Source organism: Ovis canadensis, chromosome 9 (genome assembly GCF_042477335.2).
Source record: "Ovis canadensis isolate MfBH-ARS-UI-01 breed Bighorn chromosome 9, ARS-UI_OviCan_v2, whole genome shotgun sequence".
Lineage (NCBI taxonomy): Eukaryota > Metazoa > Chordata > Mammalia > Artiodactyla > Bovidae > Ovis > Ovis canadensis.
The window spans coordinates 50,173,906-50,188,070 of NC_091253.1; the positions used below are offsets into that span (position 1 = coordinate 50,173,906).

At 38.2% G+C, this 14,165-nt stretch overlaps 1 protein-coding gene across 4 annotated transcripts in view; it reads right to left on the reverse strand.

Annotated features, from left to right (window-relative positions):
- Positions 1-14,165, reverse strand: part of ASPH (aspartate beta-hydroxylase) — a 191,595-nt gene that overhangs the window by 133,127 nt on the left and 44,303 nt on the right. For 2 of the 4 annotated variants that reach the window (XM_069600090.1, XM_069600091.1), the window contains exons 4-5: positions 12,139-12,180; positions 9,493-10,012 (exon numbers count right to left, since the gene is read on the reverse strand). The exons of the other annotated variants lie outside the window; for them this stretch is intronic. In XM_069600090.1, the coding sequence (XP_069456191.1) occupies positions 9,651-10,012; positions 12,139-12,180 (404 nt within the window). In that variant the 3' untranslated portion in view covers positions 9,493-9,650. Of the gene's footprint in view, positions 1-9,492; positions 10,013-12,138; positions 12,181-14,165 lie in introns of those variants that run through there. 4 annotated transcript variants of the gene reach the window in all.

The following is a 14,165-nucleotide window of genomic DNA, read 5'->3' on the forward strand; positions in this document are numbered from 1 at the left end:
CAAAAACTAAACAAGAAAAATATACACGAGTTAGGCAAAGGAAAGGTTTTCAAACTGGATTTATTGTGAGGTACACATGGCAAGGATGTGCCACTGAAATAAGTGTTCAGTCAGGTTATGAAATGAATGTATTGGTTTTGACGTTGCTGGGGCTGCAAATAACAAGACACCAACTCACACTGGCTTGAACAAGAAGGAAATTTATTATGCACTGGCTTCATCCTCAGGGTGATAATCAGGTCTCCTGGGCGGCAAGGTCCTCTTTGAGACAAGACTTCGTCCAGAAGCAAAGAACAACCTCTTCTTCCACTTCTTTCTTAGGTTTGAATAAATGTTTCCTGCAAGTTCTTACCACTCTTCCCATTTTAACAGTCAAAACCAGAACCCACTTCTATTTCTCCACTGGCAAGAGCAGCAGAGTGACCACAATTGCTGATGGTGATTATCTAGGGCTGAATGACCGTTGCAAGCCAACCACAACAGCTTCTGTATGATTTGGAAGATCATCAAATTCTCTTAAAAACATACCTTGTGTTTAGGTCTTTGAGCACATAAGATAAATTAGGAAAAAAAAAAAAAAGCTGAAGGCGAGGGTGGGACAATATGAGAAACAATGTTTCATTTGAAACAATGTTTCAAACAGCATTGAAACATGTATATTACCATATGTAAAACAGATGACCAGGGCAAGTTCGATGCATGAAGTAGGGCACCTAAAGCTGGTGCTCAGGGACAACCCCGAGGGATGGGGTGGGGATGGAGGTGGGAAGGGGGATTCAGGATGCAGGGGAACACATGTGCACCCACAGCTGATTCATGCCGATGTACGGCAAAATCCACCACAATTCTGTAAAGTAATCAGCCTCCAATTAAAATAAATAAATTTTTAAAAAGCTTATATTTAATAACTGTGTAATTTTGCCTCCAATTTTAATTCAAAATGGAAGAAGTTATAAAAAGTAAATGACGTGAGTACTTTAAATCAACTGTTCACAGCAAGTTTAATTACCTGACACAATTACCCTAGTCCAATATCAGCTTAATTTATTCAATACTATCCAACTACACCAGACTACCATGGGAAAGAATAAATGGATTTTCTTCCCAGAAATATGTAACATTTTAAAAGTTACTAAATTGCATATTGCATTCATTCATACAACAAATACTCAGCATCTACTAACTCAAGGTGGGCTTCCCTAGAGGTTCAGTGGTAAAGAATCCATCTGCCAATAAAGGAGATGCAGGTTCCATCCTTGGGTTGGGAAGATCCTTGGGTGGGTGGCAACCCACCCCAGTATTATTGTCTGGAGAATCAAATGCATAGAGGAGCCTGGCGGTCTACAGTCCATGGCGTCACAAAAAGAGTCAGACACAACTTAGTGACTAAACAAGACAAGCTTAACTCAAAGTGCTGTTCTATAGAAAACCAACACACAAAACCCCTATCACCCACAGGAAGGGAACAGTAAAAAGGTAAAAACGTGAACTCTTTAGAGTATACTAGATGGGGAAAGGGACAGACCCTTTGGGAAAGAGGGTGGGATTATTCACAATAAACAGATGAGGAAAGGACTTACTGATAAGACCGAAACAGATTACCGGAGGACATCAGGGACCTGGCCTTATGAGTTATACTAGACAAGAGTCTCCAGGTAAAGCTTTGGACCAGCAAGTACAAAATTCTTCAGCAGAGAAGGTGCTGGGAGTGACAAAGGACCAGGTGGCCAACACAGGCGAACAGCATAGGCCTGGGCATCAGAAAGTTCCCAGAAACTTGGCTTTTACTCTAAGAGTGAAGGATCGACTTTTTACAAGAATTACACACAAACTGCTTCCTCACCAAAATCTGGGTAAATAAGGATTATACATAATACGATGCTTCATAGGATTTTACACACTTTGCACATAAAAGCAAAGATATTTTAAAAATATAGTTCCTCAATCTTTTATATGAATCTTCACGAATTCAGTGGTGTACAGATTAATAAAAAATCTGACCTTATCCATCCAGGTTACTCTGGCTGCTGTGGTTCATGCGGGAAGTACTCCAGACTGCTACTGCTTCAAATGCAAGCAGTCTAACAGTGTAAATCAATACAGCCCAAGAAGAACTCTAACAGGTACACGAAATTTGAGACACATTCTGAGAAATCGATACACCAGAAAGGCGCTCGTACTAATTGGCCATGCTAATCCTCACTGTTGTTCCTGGCTTGTATACTCAGCAGATACAGTCTTGGCAGGCACCCCAAACGGTCCTACTGCTGCAAACTCTAAGAGCTTCCCTTGACATACAGCAAGAGCCATTCCAAATTCAAATCATCTTCACACAACCCAAGATGGACAGACAGATTCCAGGAAGAGGAGGACAAGTCAGAAGAATTAAACACTGCTCCAAAGATCACTAACAGCCTGGTTTCAGGACCGATGAAAGGACTCCACAAAGACTGGAATGGAGTGGACTCAGTTTAACAGCTCACAACATGAGGTCATGTGTAGGCACTCAGGAATATGAGCCAAGAATTCCGTCTGAATTTCATTTGAATCCCATCTTGAACACATAAACACTGCTACAACTTTGGTCTCCACAAATACAGAAAGTAGATAAAATAGTACCTCCTTATAAGGCTTTTAAGAATTAAATGAAATAATTTAAACCCAGCAAATATACACTTTTCCCCATCAGTTACTGTTTTCCTTTATTTCTTCTAAAGAAACAAACTTAACCGACCCCCCTCCTCCCTACACATACACACAGCATGAACAAGGCTAAAGGCTATTTACAAGGTGGTCAAAAGCAATTACTGAAGAAGCTTCTGGGTTTTTCTTTAATTTTTTTCCAGCTTTCTAATATTATTAACAGTGTATACAGACCTGAAATATATTTTAATTATCTATTTTGTATGTTTACCTTTCACCGGGCTTCACCAGTGGCTCAGATGGTAGAGTCTGCCTGCAGTGCAGGAGACCCGGGTCCTCCTTTCAATACACATACACTGCATGCCTGTTACTGTCAGTTACTATGATACGTAACTTTGTTTAGGCATGGGACTTAAATCATATTCTAATAACAGAGTTCAGGAATGAAGCAAAATGATGGGCATGATAATTGAAAGGTACACGGTCCAACCACACAGGAGGATCAGAGAAAGTGAGTATAGACACGACTCAGCTGGATCCTGCAAGTGGATTTAAGAGTGGGAGCACACTGGAGGCAGAGGGGAGGTGGGCACTACAAGCAGCAGTCTAGTTTATTTTTCTCTCCATCCCCTGTTTATGTCAGAGCATTTCATGGCAGGGACTATTCTCACCAGGGCCTAGAATAGCTTCCAGTACACTGCAGAGACTCAATATATCTCCAGTGAATCAGTACATGGGAAAGAGAGATGACATAGCATGTGGGGTTTTAATTCATTATCAAAAGCAACAGAGAAACTTTAAGTATATACCTTCTGCTAACCTCTTAGGATACAAGAGAAGTAATGACTGAGGCAAGGAAGAAGTGACAGACAGACTTCTATGATGTATAGATGGTAATAAAGAGAAATAAACACATATACAAAGTGAAATCAAATGAAAACAAAGAAAAATAGATGATTTTCTGCTCTGCAGGGCTTACAGAATGGAAGTTTTTGCAGGAATTGATTTCTATGTAAAAATGACAACCAAAATTAGTAATAAACATCTAGTTTATGTGTTTTTGATTGGGGGCAGGAGGAGAAGGGGACGACAGAGGAAGAGACGGCTGGATGGCATCACCAACTCGATGGACGTGAGTTTGAGTGAACTCCGGGAGTTGGTGATGGACAGGGAGGCCTGGCGTGCTGCGATTCATGGGGTCGCAGAGTCGGACACGACTGAGTGACTGAACTGAACTGAACTGATACTCAAGCAAGTGGAGGAGGCAGGGTATGACATGGAAGACTGTTACTAAGGATTTTTTCCAAGTACTCCAAATAATATTTTCATGAGAATAAGCTGTCTTGGTCTGCTACATAATACTCACCCTAAGAACAAAAACTTTCTCTTTAGATAGAACCAGGGTAAAATGTAAAGAGCTTAACAACAAAATAAACTTGATTCACCTGTATTTATCAAATGACAAATTTCTTACATTCCTCTAATCACCTAAAGGTACTGCTCACCAACAACTGGGATGAGTTCTCTCTATTCCCACCACTCTAACTCTGAATATCCATTCGGGCTCATCCCATTCAACCCTTCCTATTTGGGCAGCAGCAGCAGGAGGCACAGAGTGAGGAGGAGAGAGGGGGAAACAGTTCCATAAACTGCCTGCCTTTGGTTCAGATGAAGTACAGGGTACAAATATTCACTGTGTGGCCTACCCTGCACCGAGTTCTAATTCTTCTGGTAAATGCACACTAATTTGCATTGAGGGACTGGTCTTCCCATCACCCCACAGTTTTAAGGGTGGTACTCACAGGCCCATGGTCTTATGGTCATAGCTTTGCAATCCCATCCCCCACTCTGAATGGATAAGGAGTAAATATGAGCCACAGGGGACTCCAGGTTACCTGAGAAGGAAGACCACCTCCTGAGAGAGTCCAAAGATGGAGAGAGAGATCCAGACCACTCTCCAAGGCCAAAACCTACAAATACTCTTGGACTTTACAGTTAAGTGAGTGCATCAGTGCTTTTTTGTCCATATAAGCCAATCTGAATAGATTCCCACATGTAATTAGAAGAATTCTGGAAAATACTTAGAAGTAAAACCAAATGTGTTCCTAATATTCTGAGGAAGAATGACAAATGCCTTCTCCACAGAAACACAGTTACAATGAGACTTGCAAAACTGGAAACTAGGAATTGAATAGGTTTTTGTGGACTGGCGTACAAAACCTCTGAAGACCATAAAATTGCTTCTATGGAAAAACGTGTTCTGAGTACAAAGCAAACTTATACGTAAGTTTTTCATGATTAGACTAGGTATCAAATTTCTCAATTATACCATATACTTAAGACTACATTTTATTTCGTCATTACTTTTTTCTAGGCTTGACATTTCACATCTTCTGTTTAAGCAGTATCTTTTAACTAGGCATTCTTGTGGCTTTATACATATGTAACAATATAAAAGAATTACTTTTATATGTCCCCCTCAAAGGTCTCAGTAAAGTAGGACCCAGCACCCCCGTTTCACAAAAATACATTAGTTGCAAAGGATAAAGGACTTAAGCATGTGTCCTACCATCTACTGATAAAAGGGGGAGAGGGAATCATAGCCCCAGTGCTTCCAAATTTTTAATGACTAACTGAAACAACCTGGTAGAATTATTACCACTATTCTGCAAAAGAAAGGGAAACATGAGTGTTGACAACATACCAGCCACTCACACAGATAATGCCAGCTGTTCCCACAACCACCTTGAGGGAAAGGAGAGGAAAAACCAGCATTTCCAAGATACATTTTATAGTCAATTAACCGAGTAATCAATTTGGAGAACTGTTATCAATCCCATGGATGGAGGAGCCTGGAAGGCTGCAGTCCATGGGGTCGCTGAGGGTGGGACACGACTGAGTGACTTCACTTTCACTTTTCACTTTCCTGCATTGGAGAAGGAAATGGCAACCCACTCCAGTGTTCTTGCCTGGAGAATCCCAGGGATGGGGGAGCCTGGTGGGCTGCCATCTATGGGGTCACACAGAGTTGGACACGACTGAAGCGACTTAGCAGCAGCATTATCAATGGACATTAACAGAAGAAACAGTAGGGGATACACGAGAAAGGAAATAAAGTCAGAGGACACAGTTTAAATCACCAGACTCATTTCATGGAAAATGACATTTACCATTAACTTAGAACATTAACATTTAAAATCATACTTGTTTATTACCTTTCTTTGTTTTATAATAGAAGTATATACAGAAAGTCCTTGTCACCCAACTAATCATTATGAGACCTCTGAAGTTACAAAGTTGTATGGCCATAACACTACAAAATACTCTATAAGCCAACTGTTTGTAGAATTAATTCCCTGGGATTCACTCAAACTTTCATGCTGATGGATATAAGTCAATTTCTTTACTAGCTTCTCCCTCATTTTGAAATGTTGCAGGACCATCTGTATACAATGCAAATCCATAAAATGAAACCAAAAATTTTGTTTAAAAAAATAAGATTTTAAATGGTTGATTACAAGCGATGGTAGAAATAAAACATTAAGGTATTAACCAATGAAACACAGAAGTTACACATCATAACTGAAGGGGAAAAAAAAAATCAATGATGATAAAGTGCTTCCAAAGAAAGTATTTTGAACACTAAAAGACAGAAGATTCCTGGAAGCACTGATAGGCTCTCAAATATTTTTGAAAATCTGACCATCTGTACCATGACTACTTCTCACATGGAAAGTGTTGTCATACAAAGTTTAAGGAAAATTATGCCAACAATATCACTTTTTAGAATTCTATGCATCATCTCTTAGAGCAATTTAAGAAGCCTGTTAGTGATATAAGATAGATATATATACTTATATTTTATACTTTTAGTACTTAATTTTCACTTTTCAGGACTTATTCTAACTCCCAACTACTGTAAATTATGAAATTTTGTCCCTATTTTTAGTTGATGTTTCCAAAGGGTGACCTTTTGGTTTTAGTTACTCAAATAGTACGAAGCAGCAGAATATAGAAATAATTATGTATGGAGTAAAAAGCAAGTAAAACTAAGGAAGCAAGCATAATTTTAACCCATTAATCATGACCAAAAGCATATCTTGCACTGTTTTTCAAGTAAACAGTGTCAATGCATTTGCGTAAAGTGTCATGTCAACTTCAATAAAATTCAGTTGACACCTTTATTTACTGAAGAAAATGGAAGGAAAGAATATAAGCCAATTCCCAGTTCATAAGAGCTCTTGAAATGTTTCTGATGTTTAATAGAGAAGTTTGAATTCAATTTGATTCTTGAGCTGTGATTCAAAGGAAAATTCAATGATAGAACTAAAATATTTTCAAGTGCTTTGCTAAATAGCAACACTCCAGTATTCTTGCCTGGGAAATCTCATGAAAAGAGGAGCCTGGTGGGCTACAGTCCATGAGGTCCTAAAGAGTCAGATATGACTAAGTGACTAAACAATAGAACAACAACACCAACAAAAAAACAGATGTTTTTTGCTTACACTGATGAGTTTTTCTAAATTTTTATCACCAATTTCTTAAAGTTTAGCATATATGTACATTATGCCCTGTAGGATTAATATTCTTTCAAAAACCAGGGTAAAATTTACCAGAATGCCCTCACTAAAGGTAATTATAATTCTCTGCCCTCCTCTGCAAGGGAGGGAAAAATAAGTCATCTGTACAGAAATTAACACGAAAATTTGGTACATAAATTTAAAAACTCAATCCATTTATCTTGGCAAGATCAAACATCAGGATATGTTTTTTAAAGGTTATAATTTTATATGGTTGGTGGATATAGTTCTGCTTTTCATTCTGTTCAGTTATCAGAGCCTCCCTCTTTTCCCAGAAACTCTATTCTGCAGAAAATGTCACATGGTTTGAGAGGGACACCACCCCCACAACCCTCACCCAAAGATTTATGTATAGGAGCCAGCCTGGGAAGACGGACCCAACCCCAACTACAGAGTTGGCCACAGATGCTTCCAGACCCAACCAGGACAGCTAGATTCCTACGACTTCTTTCCCAGAGCCAGCCCAGAAAACTGCATCCTTGCACAAGGATGGCTATACTAGAAAGATTGTTTCTAGGACATGTGGAAGGCTACCACCTTCATCAAATGTTAGAACCTCCATGGAGAATAAAGTCAAATATAGATCAATAGAACCAAGACTTGAGGACAGAGCAAGGAATAATTAGCTCTGATTACAGGTGTGTACTCGAGATCTATTAATATTCACTTCAAGCCAATGCCCCGCATTTGCCAATCAAATGAGCCATAAAATTCTCCATGGTTTACTGTGCTCCTAGAACTGATCTATAAAAACAACATAATCCAGACTGATCAGCACATGAAACCCCAAATTAACACATGTGACAATTTCTTTGGGCCCCAGTTTTTAAACAATAAAATCATAGGGCTGGGTTACAGATATTAGACCAGACATTCTCTAGGCCCCCATGCTGTGTAACTTTATTATATCAGTTGGAATTCTTGTCAACTAAATGAATGCATATGCTTGGTTTTAAGCAGGAAAAGCTGCCACAATATTATAAAACATGCACAATACTTTTAGAAAATTTTACACTTAATACTTCTTCATTTCTGACTTGAAATATCTTTAATTGGGCCAAAATCTCTGCTTTTAAAAGCTCTTCATAGAAAAAGCTGAAGAATTATTAAAAAATTAAATAAAATTTTTGTGGCAGCACTTACAATTTTGTTACAACCAACCAGGGTGCTCCCCTCAAATTCAGTAACTGAATTTTGCCAGCAGTCACCATTAAAGACTTAAGACTTCATGCAGAACAGCACAGACTATTTGTCAAAAAGTACTTCTTACTGCAATTTCATTTTATTAAATGTTTTCTGAATTCAATTTTGATCTCTAGTTAGATCTCAGATTGGCAACTCCTTAGAAATGGTAAACAAATATGACACAATCAAATATGAAAAATATGCACTATTCCAACAATAGAACTGAAAAATTGTGATACAAAATGAAAGTACATTATAACCTGAAATTATTAAAACCTTTCTATAATGATTCTGCGTCTGTAAAGATATCATAAACAAGTGTTCTAAAATTGTTCTTCTACATAAAATTCTCTTTTATCCAAGGCTGGTTCTAGAATACTCAAAACACAGTGAATATCCAGTGTTTATTGGGCGACAGGAGAAGGTGGGGGACAGATGGAGAGATACTGAGGAGGGGTGAGGAGTGAGGCGGCAAGGAGGGGTGAAAAGGGAGGAAAAGCAGACCGCAAAAGACCAAGCAGGAGAGAATGAAAGGAGATACAGAAGGTGGAGCTGCATGGGGAAGAGCCTCAGGAAGAGGCAGTCCCCAGAGAGGCGGGGGAGCTGGCCGGGCCATGGGAGTGAGACATGCAGGTGACATCCTGAGGAGATGCCCTCAGAAGGGCTTGCGGCCGGGCGGGGTGGGGGGGGGGGTGGGGGTGCAGGAAGAGAAAGACAGGAAGGAAAGGGGAAGGAGAAAGGGAGTGGAGGAAGAAAAGAGTAGGTGAAGAAGAAAGGGAACGCAGGAAAGAGGAGGGAAGAAAACCAGCTAACAGAAAAAGAAGGTAACTTCCTAACTCCCTATTTCTCATTCCTAAAACTTACAAATCACTCTGTGTATAAATGCTATTTAAAAGTTTAAAATTCTTACTTCACTCCAATGAAGATATTCTATTTTAATAAATTCATTACAATTCAGATTACAGATACATTTATCTGGATATACGATCATTAAATTAATAAAAACAGACCTTATTACATCACATTTGTATTACATATTTTTTAAAAACTTCATCTTTTAAATGTAGGAGCATGAGACAGGTACCTCAATTTCAAAGAATTTATTTGCTGAGCACCAATAAATATATTCAGTGGCTACATGACACATCTTCCCCAACCAGAGCAATACTAAGCTTTCTATGCCCTTTAGCAGCAAATCACGATGAAGCTTATTACCATTTCCGACTTGCTGCTGCTCCAGCTTTAGCTCTTTCTCTTCTGGTTATTTTCCTTGGCTAAGTGTGTGTGTTTGGCAGAGCTTCTCTCTTCCCTTCTCTCATCTTTGTCTCTGGGTGCCACTTTACCAGGAACATCCTTGATATTTGTAGATTTCCTCCTGTGTTCCTTGGCTTTGGTACCTTTCTCCAGTCCCACTTTCTCCTTTTCTCTGTCTTTTTTACCCCTAGGAGCCTCTTTCTTGGAAGCATCTGAATCTGCAATCTTCTTATCCTTCCGATCATCCTCTTTTTCTCTCTTCCCCCTTTTTCTGTCTTCAGGCTTACTTTCTTTCCTTGACTCCAGCTTGTCTTTTTCCTTCTTGAGCTCTTCTTTAGTGAGTTCTTTAACTTTCAGGTTTTCCAATTAAAGGAAAGAATGTTTATTGAAGGCATTTCAATGCATAGACAGCAACTTAGTGCAAAAATATTACCTTTTTTTCTATCTCCCTACACAAGAGATGATCATTCAAAAAGTGATTTTCATCTATAGTTTTAAATTGGCTAACAACAACAGGTTCAAACCTCTATGAGGTATCAGCTATAAAAGAAATGCTAGAATCATATTTTTCTAGCTTGCAATATTGTGTGTTTGTCTCAAAACAAGGTTAACATGCAAGATTAATAAAATGAGCCCATCCACAAAGGCAGCACTTTACTCAAAGTGTTAACAACTCACATTTCACAGCTATTAACAACATAATTAAAGGAACACTGGCAATGTAAGAACAAATTTTCCATAACTTACAAGTATCTGCACAAAGATAATTTTAAAATATTTAGCTCTAAAAAAAAATTATGTCCTTAAAGTATTTGCATTTGCATTCCTTGGAAACAAATATATTGCACCAATGAAATGTTAAATACCATTTAATTTTCTCAGTGTAAAAAAATACAATTTCCATGAATATGAAATTTTAAGGTTGTTATCTATAGTATCTAAAATGACAAAGAGAACTTCTTTTCTACTCTTATTCAACATCATGGAATCAGTATTCCTTTAAGTATATTTCCTGCTATTTTGTGTAGAGCCACTCCAAGCTAACACCTGTGCTGTCCATGCTCACAGGACAGACAACAATTGAATCTACAGGCGACTCCAAATCTCGCAACAGGTGCTGCTTTCAACTTGCTTTAAATAAAGTTTAACAGTCCTGACTGCAAAAGCTGTGAATTTCAGCTTCTTGCTTCTCTCATTAAGAAACCATAAGAGAAGCCAGGTGTTCACTGTATAGTGTAGCAGGTAAGCAGAAACAAAAAAGAGATTTCTTTAATAAAATATGGAGGATGTTTCTGCACATCAGAATGCCAAACTTATGCAGTACAAAATGTTACTCAATTCTTCCCGCCAATTTTATTAAAACCTCCTAAAAATACACAATGGAATTCATAAATCACCAACCGTCCTCAGAATCCTCATTCTCCTTCAGCGCCATTCAGAGTGACACAGAAAAGGTCGCTGGCAAAGGCAGAATGCTAGTACAAAACTGGCAGGTCTTACTCTGCACACAGTTTTAAAATATTAAATTTTTAATGTTGAATTTGCCTCTCTAGATCAAGGAGCAAAATTATACTTTATTGGCCATTTATTTCATAATTATTTACATAAGAATAAAATGGTAAAAATTCTGTTTTCTTCCCAGGAATTATTCAGGTGCGATACTAAAGTTAAAACATTAAAATTTCTTCCTCTTAAAATTAAAGCACAAATCACAAACCCTATAACCACACAGTAAAAGTCTGACCTGTTAATGTTTCACCAAAATCAAACTACAATGTGCCAAGCACTGAACACAAAAAAATACTCCAAGTTTATGTATATATGTATAAAAAGCATGCACTTTCCCCATGCCCCTCTCCCTAAAGGACAGAAATATTTACAAGTGTTTCAAGTGAACAAGAAAAACCATGGGGATATAAAATAAGCCTGCAATAAGTGTTAGATCATACAGAATGCTTAACAGGTATAATGATTTTCAATGAATTAAAATATCAAATACAGCAAATTATATGCTGGCATAATGCAGTGCTCCAGATTATAAATTTTCACTTTACTAAAAATTACAAGTTTGATCACACTAGCTTTAATTGTGCTCTAAGGCAACATCAACAGCTTCTGGAGAAATGAAATCAATCGCTGATGAATTCATCTGTATTTCCAACTTAACTAAAAAATTTAGACTGAGAAATGTTTTACAAGAAAGGTATGCTATGTATACTGCAAACTTAGTATGTGTAATTTAAAGACTATTTCAAGGTTTTGATAATTTGAAAAGGAAATTACTTAAAAGCCTGAGGCAGAAATTTCTTTAATGAAATCTTGATAAAACTACTTATGACCAAAGGTGTACCTAAAACCAAAAAGCGGTAACGTTTAGCATTAGTAGCTGCATCTACAAAACACATCTATAAACTGTCATGCATTTTCAAGCATTAAACTTGATTCACTCAAGGCTAATTTGAAAAACAGAAAATACCTTTAGCCTTGGTTTTTCTCTTGGCTAACCCACCAGGTCCTTCTGTTGGTGTTTACAAGATGAAAATAGGTTATAAACAGAAAACAGTAAGGTAATTAAAAAATAACTGTTTATAAAATAGTTGAAACAGATGCATTGACTAACAAATTTAATTCACCATTTAAAAAATATACTCCTCCAATATACAAAACTATCTATCATTTGTATGTCATTTTAGAACCTTTATCTATAACCAAAAACTACATTTTTTTAAAATATTTTTTGATTTAATTAACTTCACAACCTGCTTTAGATCTGAAAGAACTCTTGGCTTTAGAAATGTCTAATTACCACTGGGAATGACATTTTCCTCTCACTGGTTCCCAGATGCCAGTGGACTTCTGCTTAGACACGGATGATTAATTACAGGCACCAGAGTTAAAAGGACCTGGGGACCCCATTCAGTCATCACTGCCTCTCAAAAATAGGACAGCACATTTATATAGAATTTTACTTTTCATCGTCTAAATTATCATGGCTTTACCCCCATAGCTTCAAACTTTTTCTATAAAAAACTACATGAGTAAGAATTATACAGTTACAGAGGGATATGTTTACTCTTCATCTAAAAACTTTCCAAAGGCTTTCTATTTCCTCTCTAGGCAAATGAACGTTTTGCTAATGCATTTATTTTTTAACCTTCTAACAAATGTCAGTGAGTTGGACCATAAAGAAAGCTGAGTGCCAAAGAACTGGTGCTTTCGAGTTGTGGTGCTGCTACTAATGCTAAAGACTCTTAAGGGTTCCATGGACAGCAAGGAAATCAAATCAGTCAGTCCTAAAGGAAATCAACCCTGAATATTCACTAGAAGAACTGATGCTGAAGCTGAAGCTCCAACACTTTGGCCACCTGATGCGAAGAGCTGACCCATTGGAAAGGACCCTGATGCTGGGAAAGATTGAAGGCAAAAGGAAAAGGGGGCAGCAGAGGATGAAATGGTTAGACAGCATCCCCAGCTCAGTGGACATGAAGCTGAGCCAACTCCGGGAGATAGTGGAGGACAAGGGAGCCTGGCGGGTTATAGTCGATGGGGTCACAAAGAGTTAGAACAAGACTTAGCGACTAAACAAAAACACCAAATGTCAACACCATCTCCCTACAATTTCATTCCCAGCCAGCTGATGCTCCCAGTTCTATCTTCTGTTCACATAAATGTTATCTTACACTTATGCACAGCAAACTTTCCAAAGTGGCATTCCAGGTTGCCAATCCATTTCCTGGGTACACCAGGATGGGAAATCTAGTAATGCCTGCTCATCTCCTGTGGATACAATGCCATGTACAACCTGTCCTCTACAGTGAAGGTCTCGAGTGCTGTCCCAAGAAAACCCCTACACCCTTTTACACATACAGCAAGTCCTCTACATACGAACAAGTTCCATTCTAGAGAGCGTTCGTAAGTCTAATTTATTCATTAGTCCAACAAAGTTAGCCTAGGTACCCAACTAACACAATCAGGTATATAGTACTGCACTGTAATAGGTTTATAATAGTTTTCACACAAATAATACATAAAAAGACAAACACACAAAAATAAAACATTTTTAACCTTACAGTACAGCACCTTGAAAATTACAGCAGTATAACAGCTGGTATATACAAGGGCTGGCATCAAGTGAACAGGCAAGAAGGACTGGAAGAGGGAGAGGAGGTGCGAGATTGTAGAGCTGAAGGACAGTCAGCAACAGGAGACAGAGGGAAAGCTGCAATTCACTCATGCCTGACACTGATGGAACACATGTTGACATCTTTGAAAGTTCTCAACTTGAAGGTCTGTATGTAGAAGACTTACTGCACTCCTGCTGGAAACCATGGAACCCCCTCGCTAAGTTTCTCAAAACCATGATCACACTCCCACTTCCAATATGAGATATTTTTACTCCTGTTATACCCTTTGAGTCCTCTTCCATTCCTAAATCCCTTCCCCTTTCTCTTTGTGGAAATTTGTTTCCATCAAATGCGATAGTTCACGTGAGAATGGTCATTT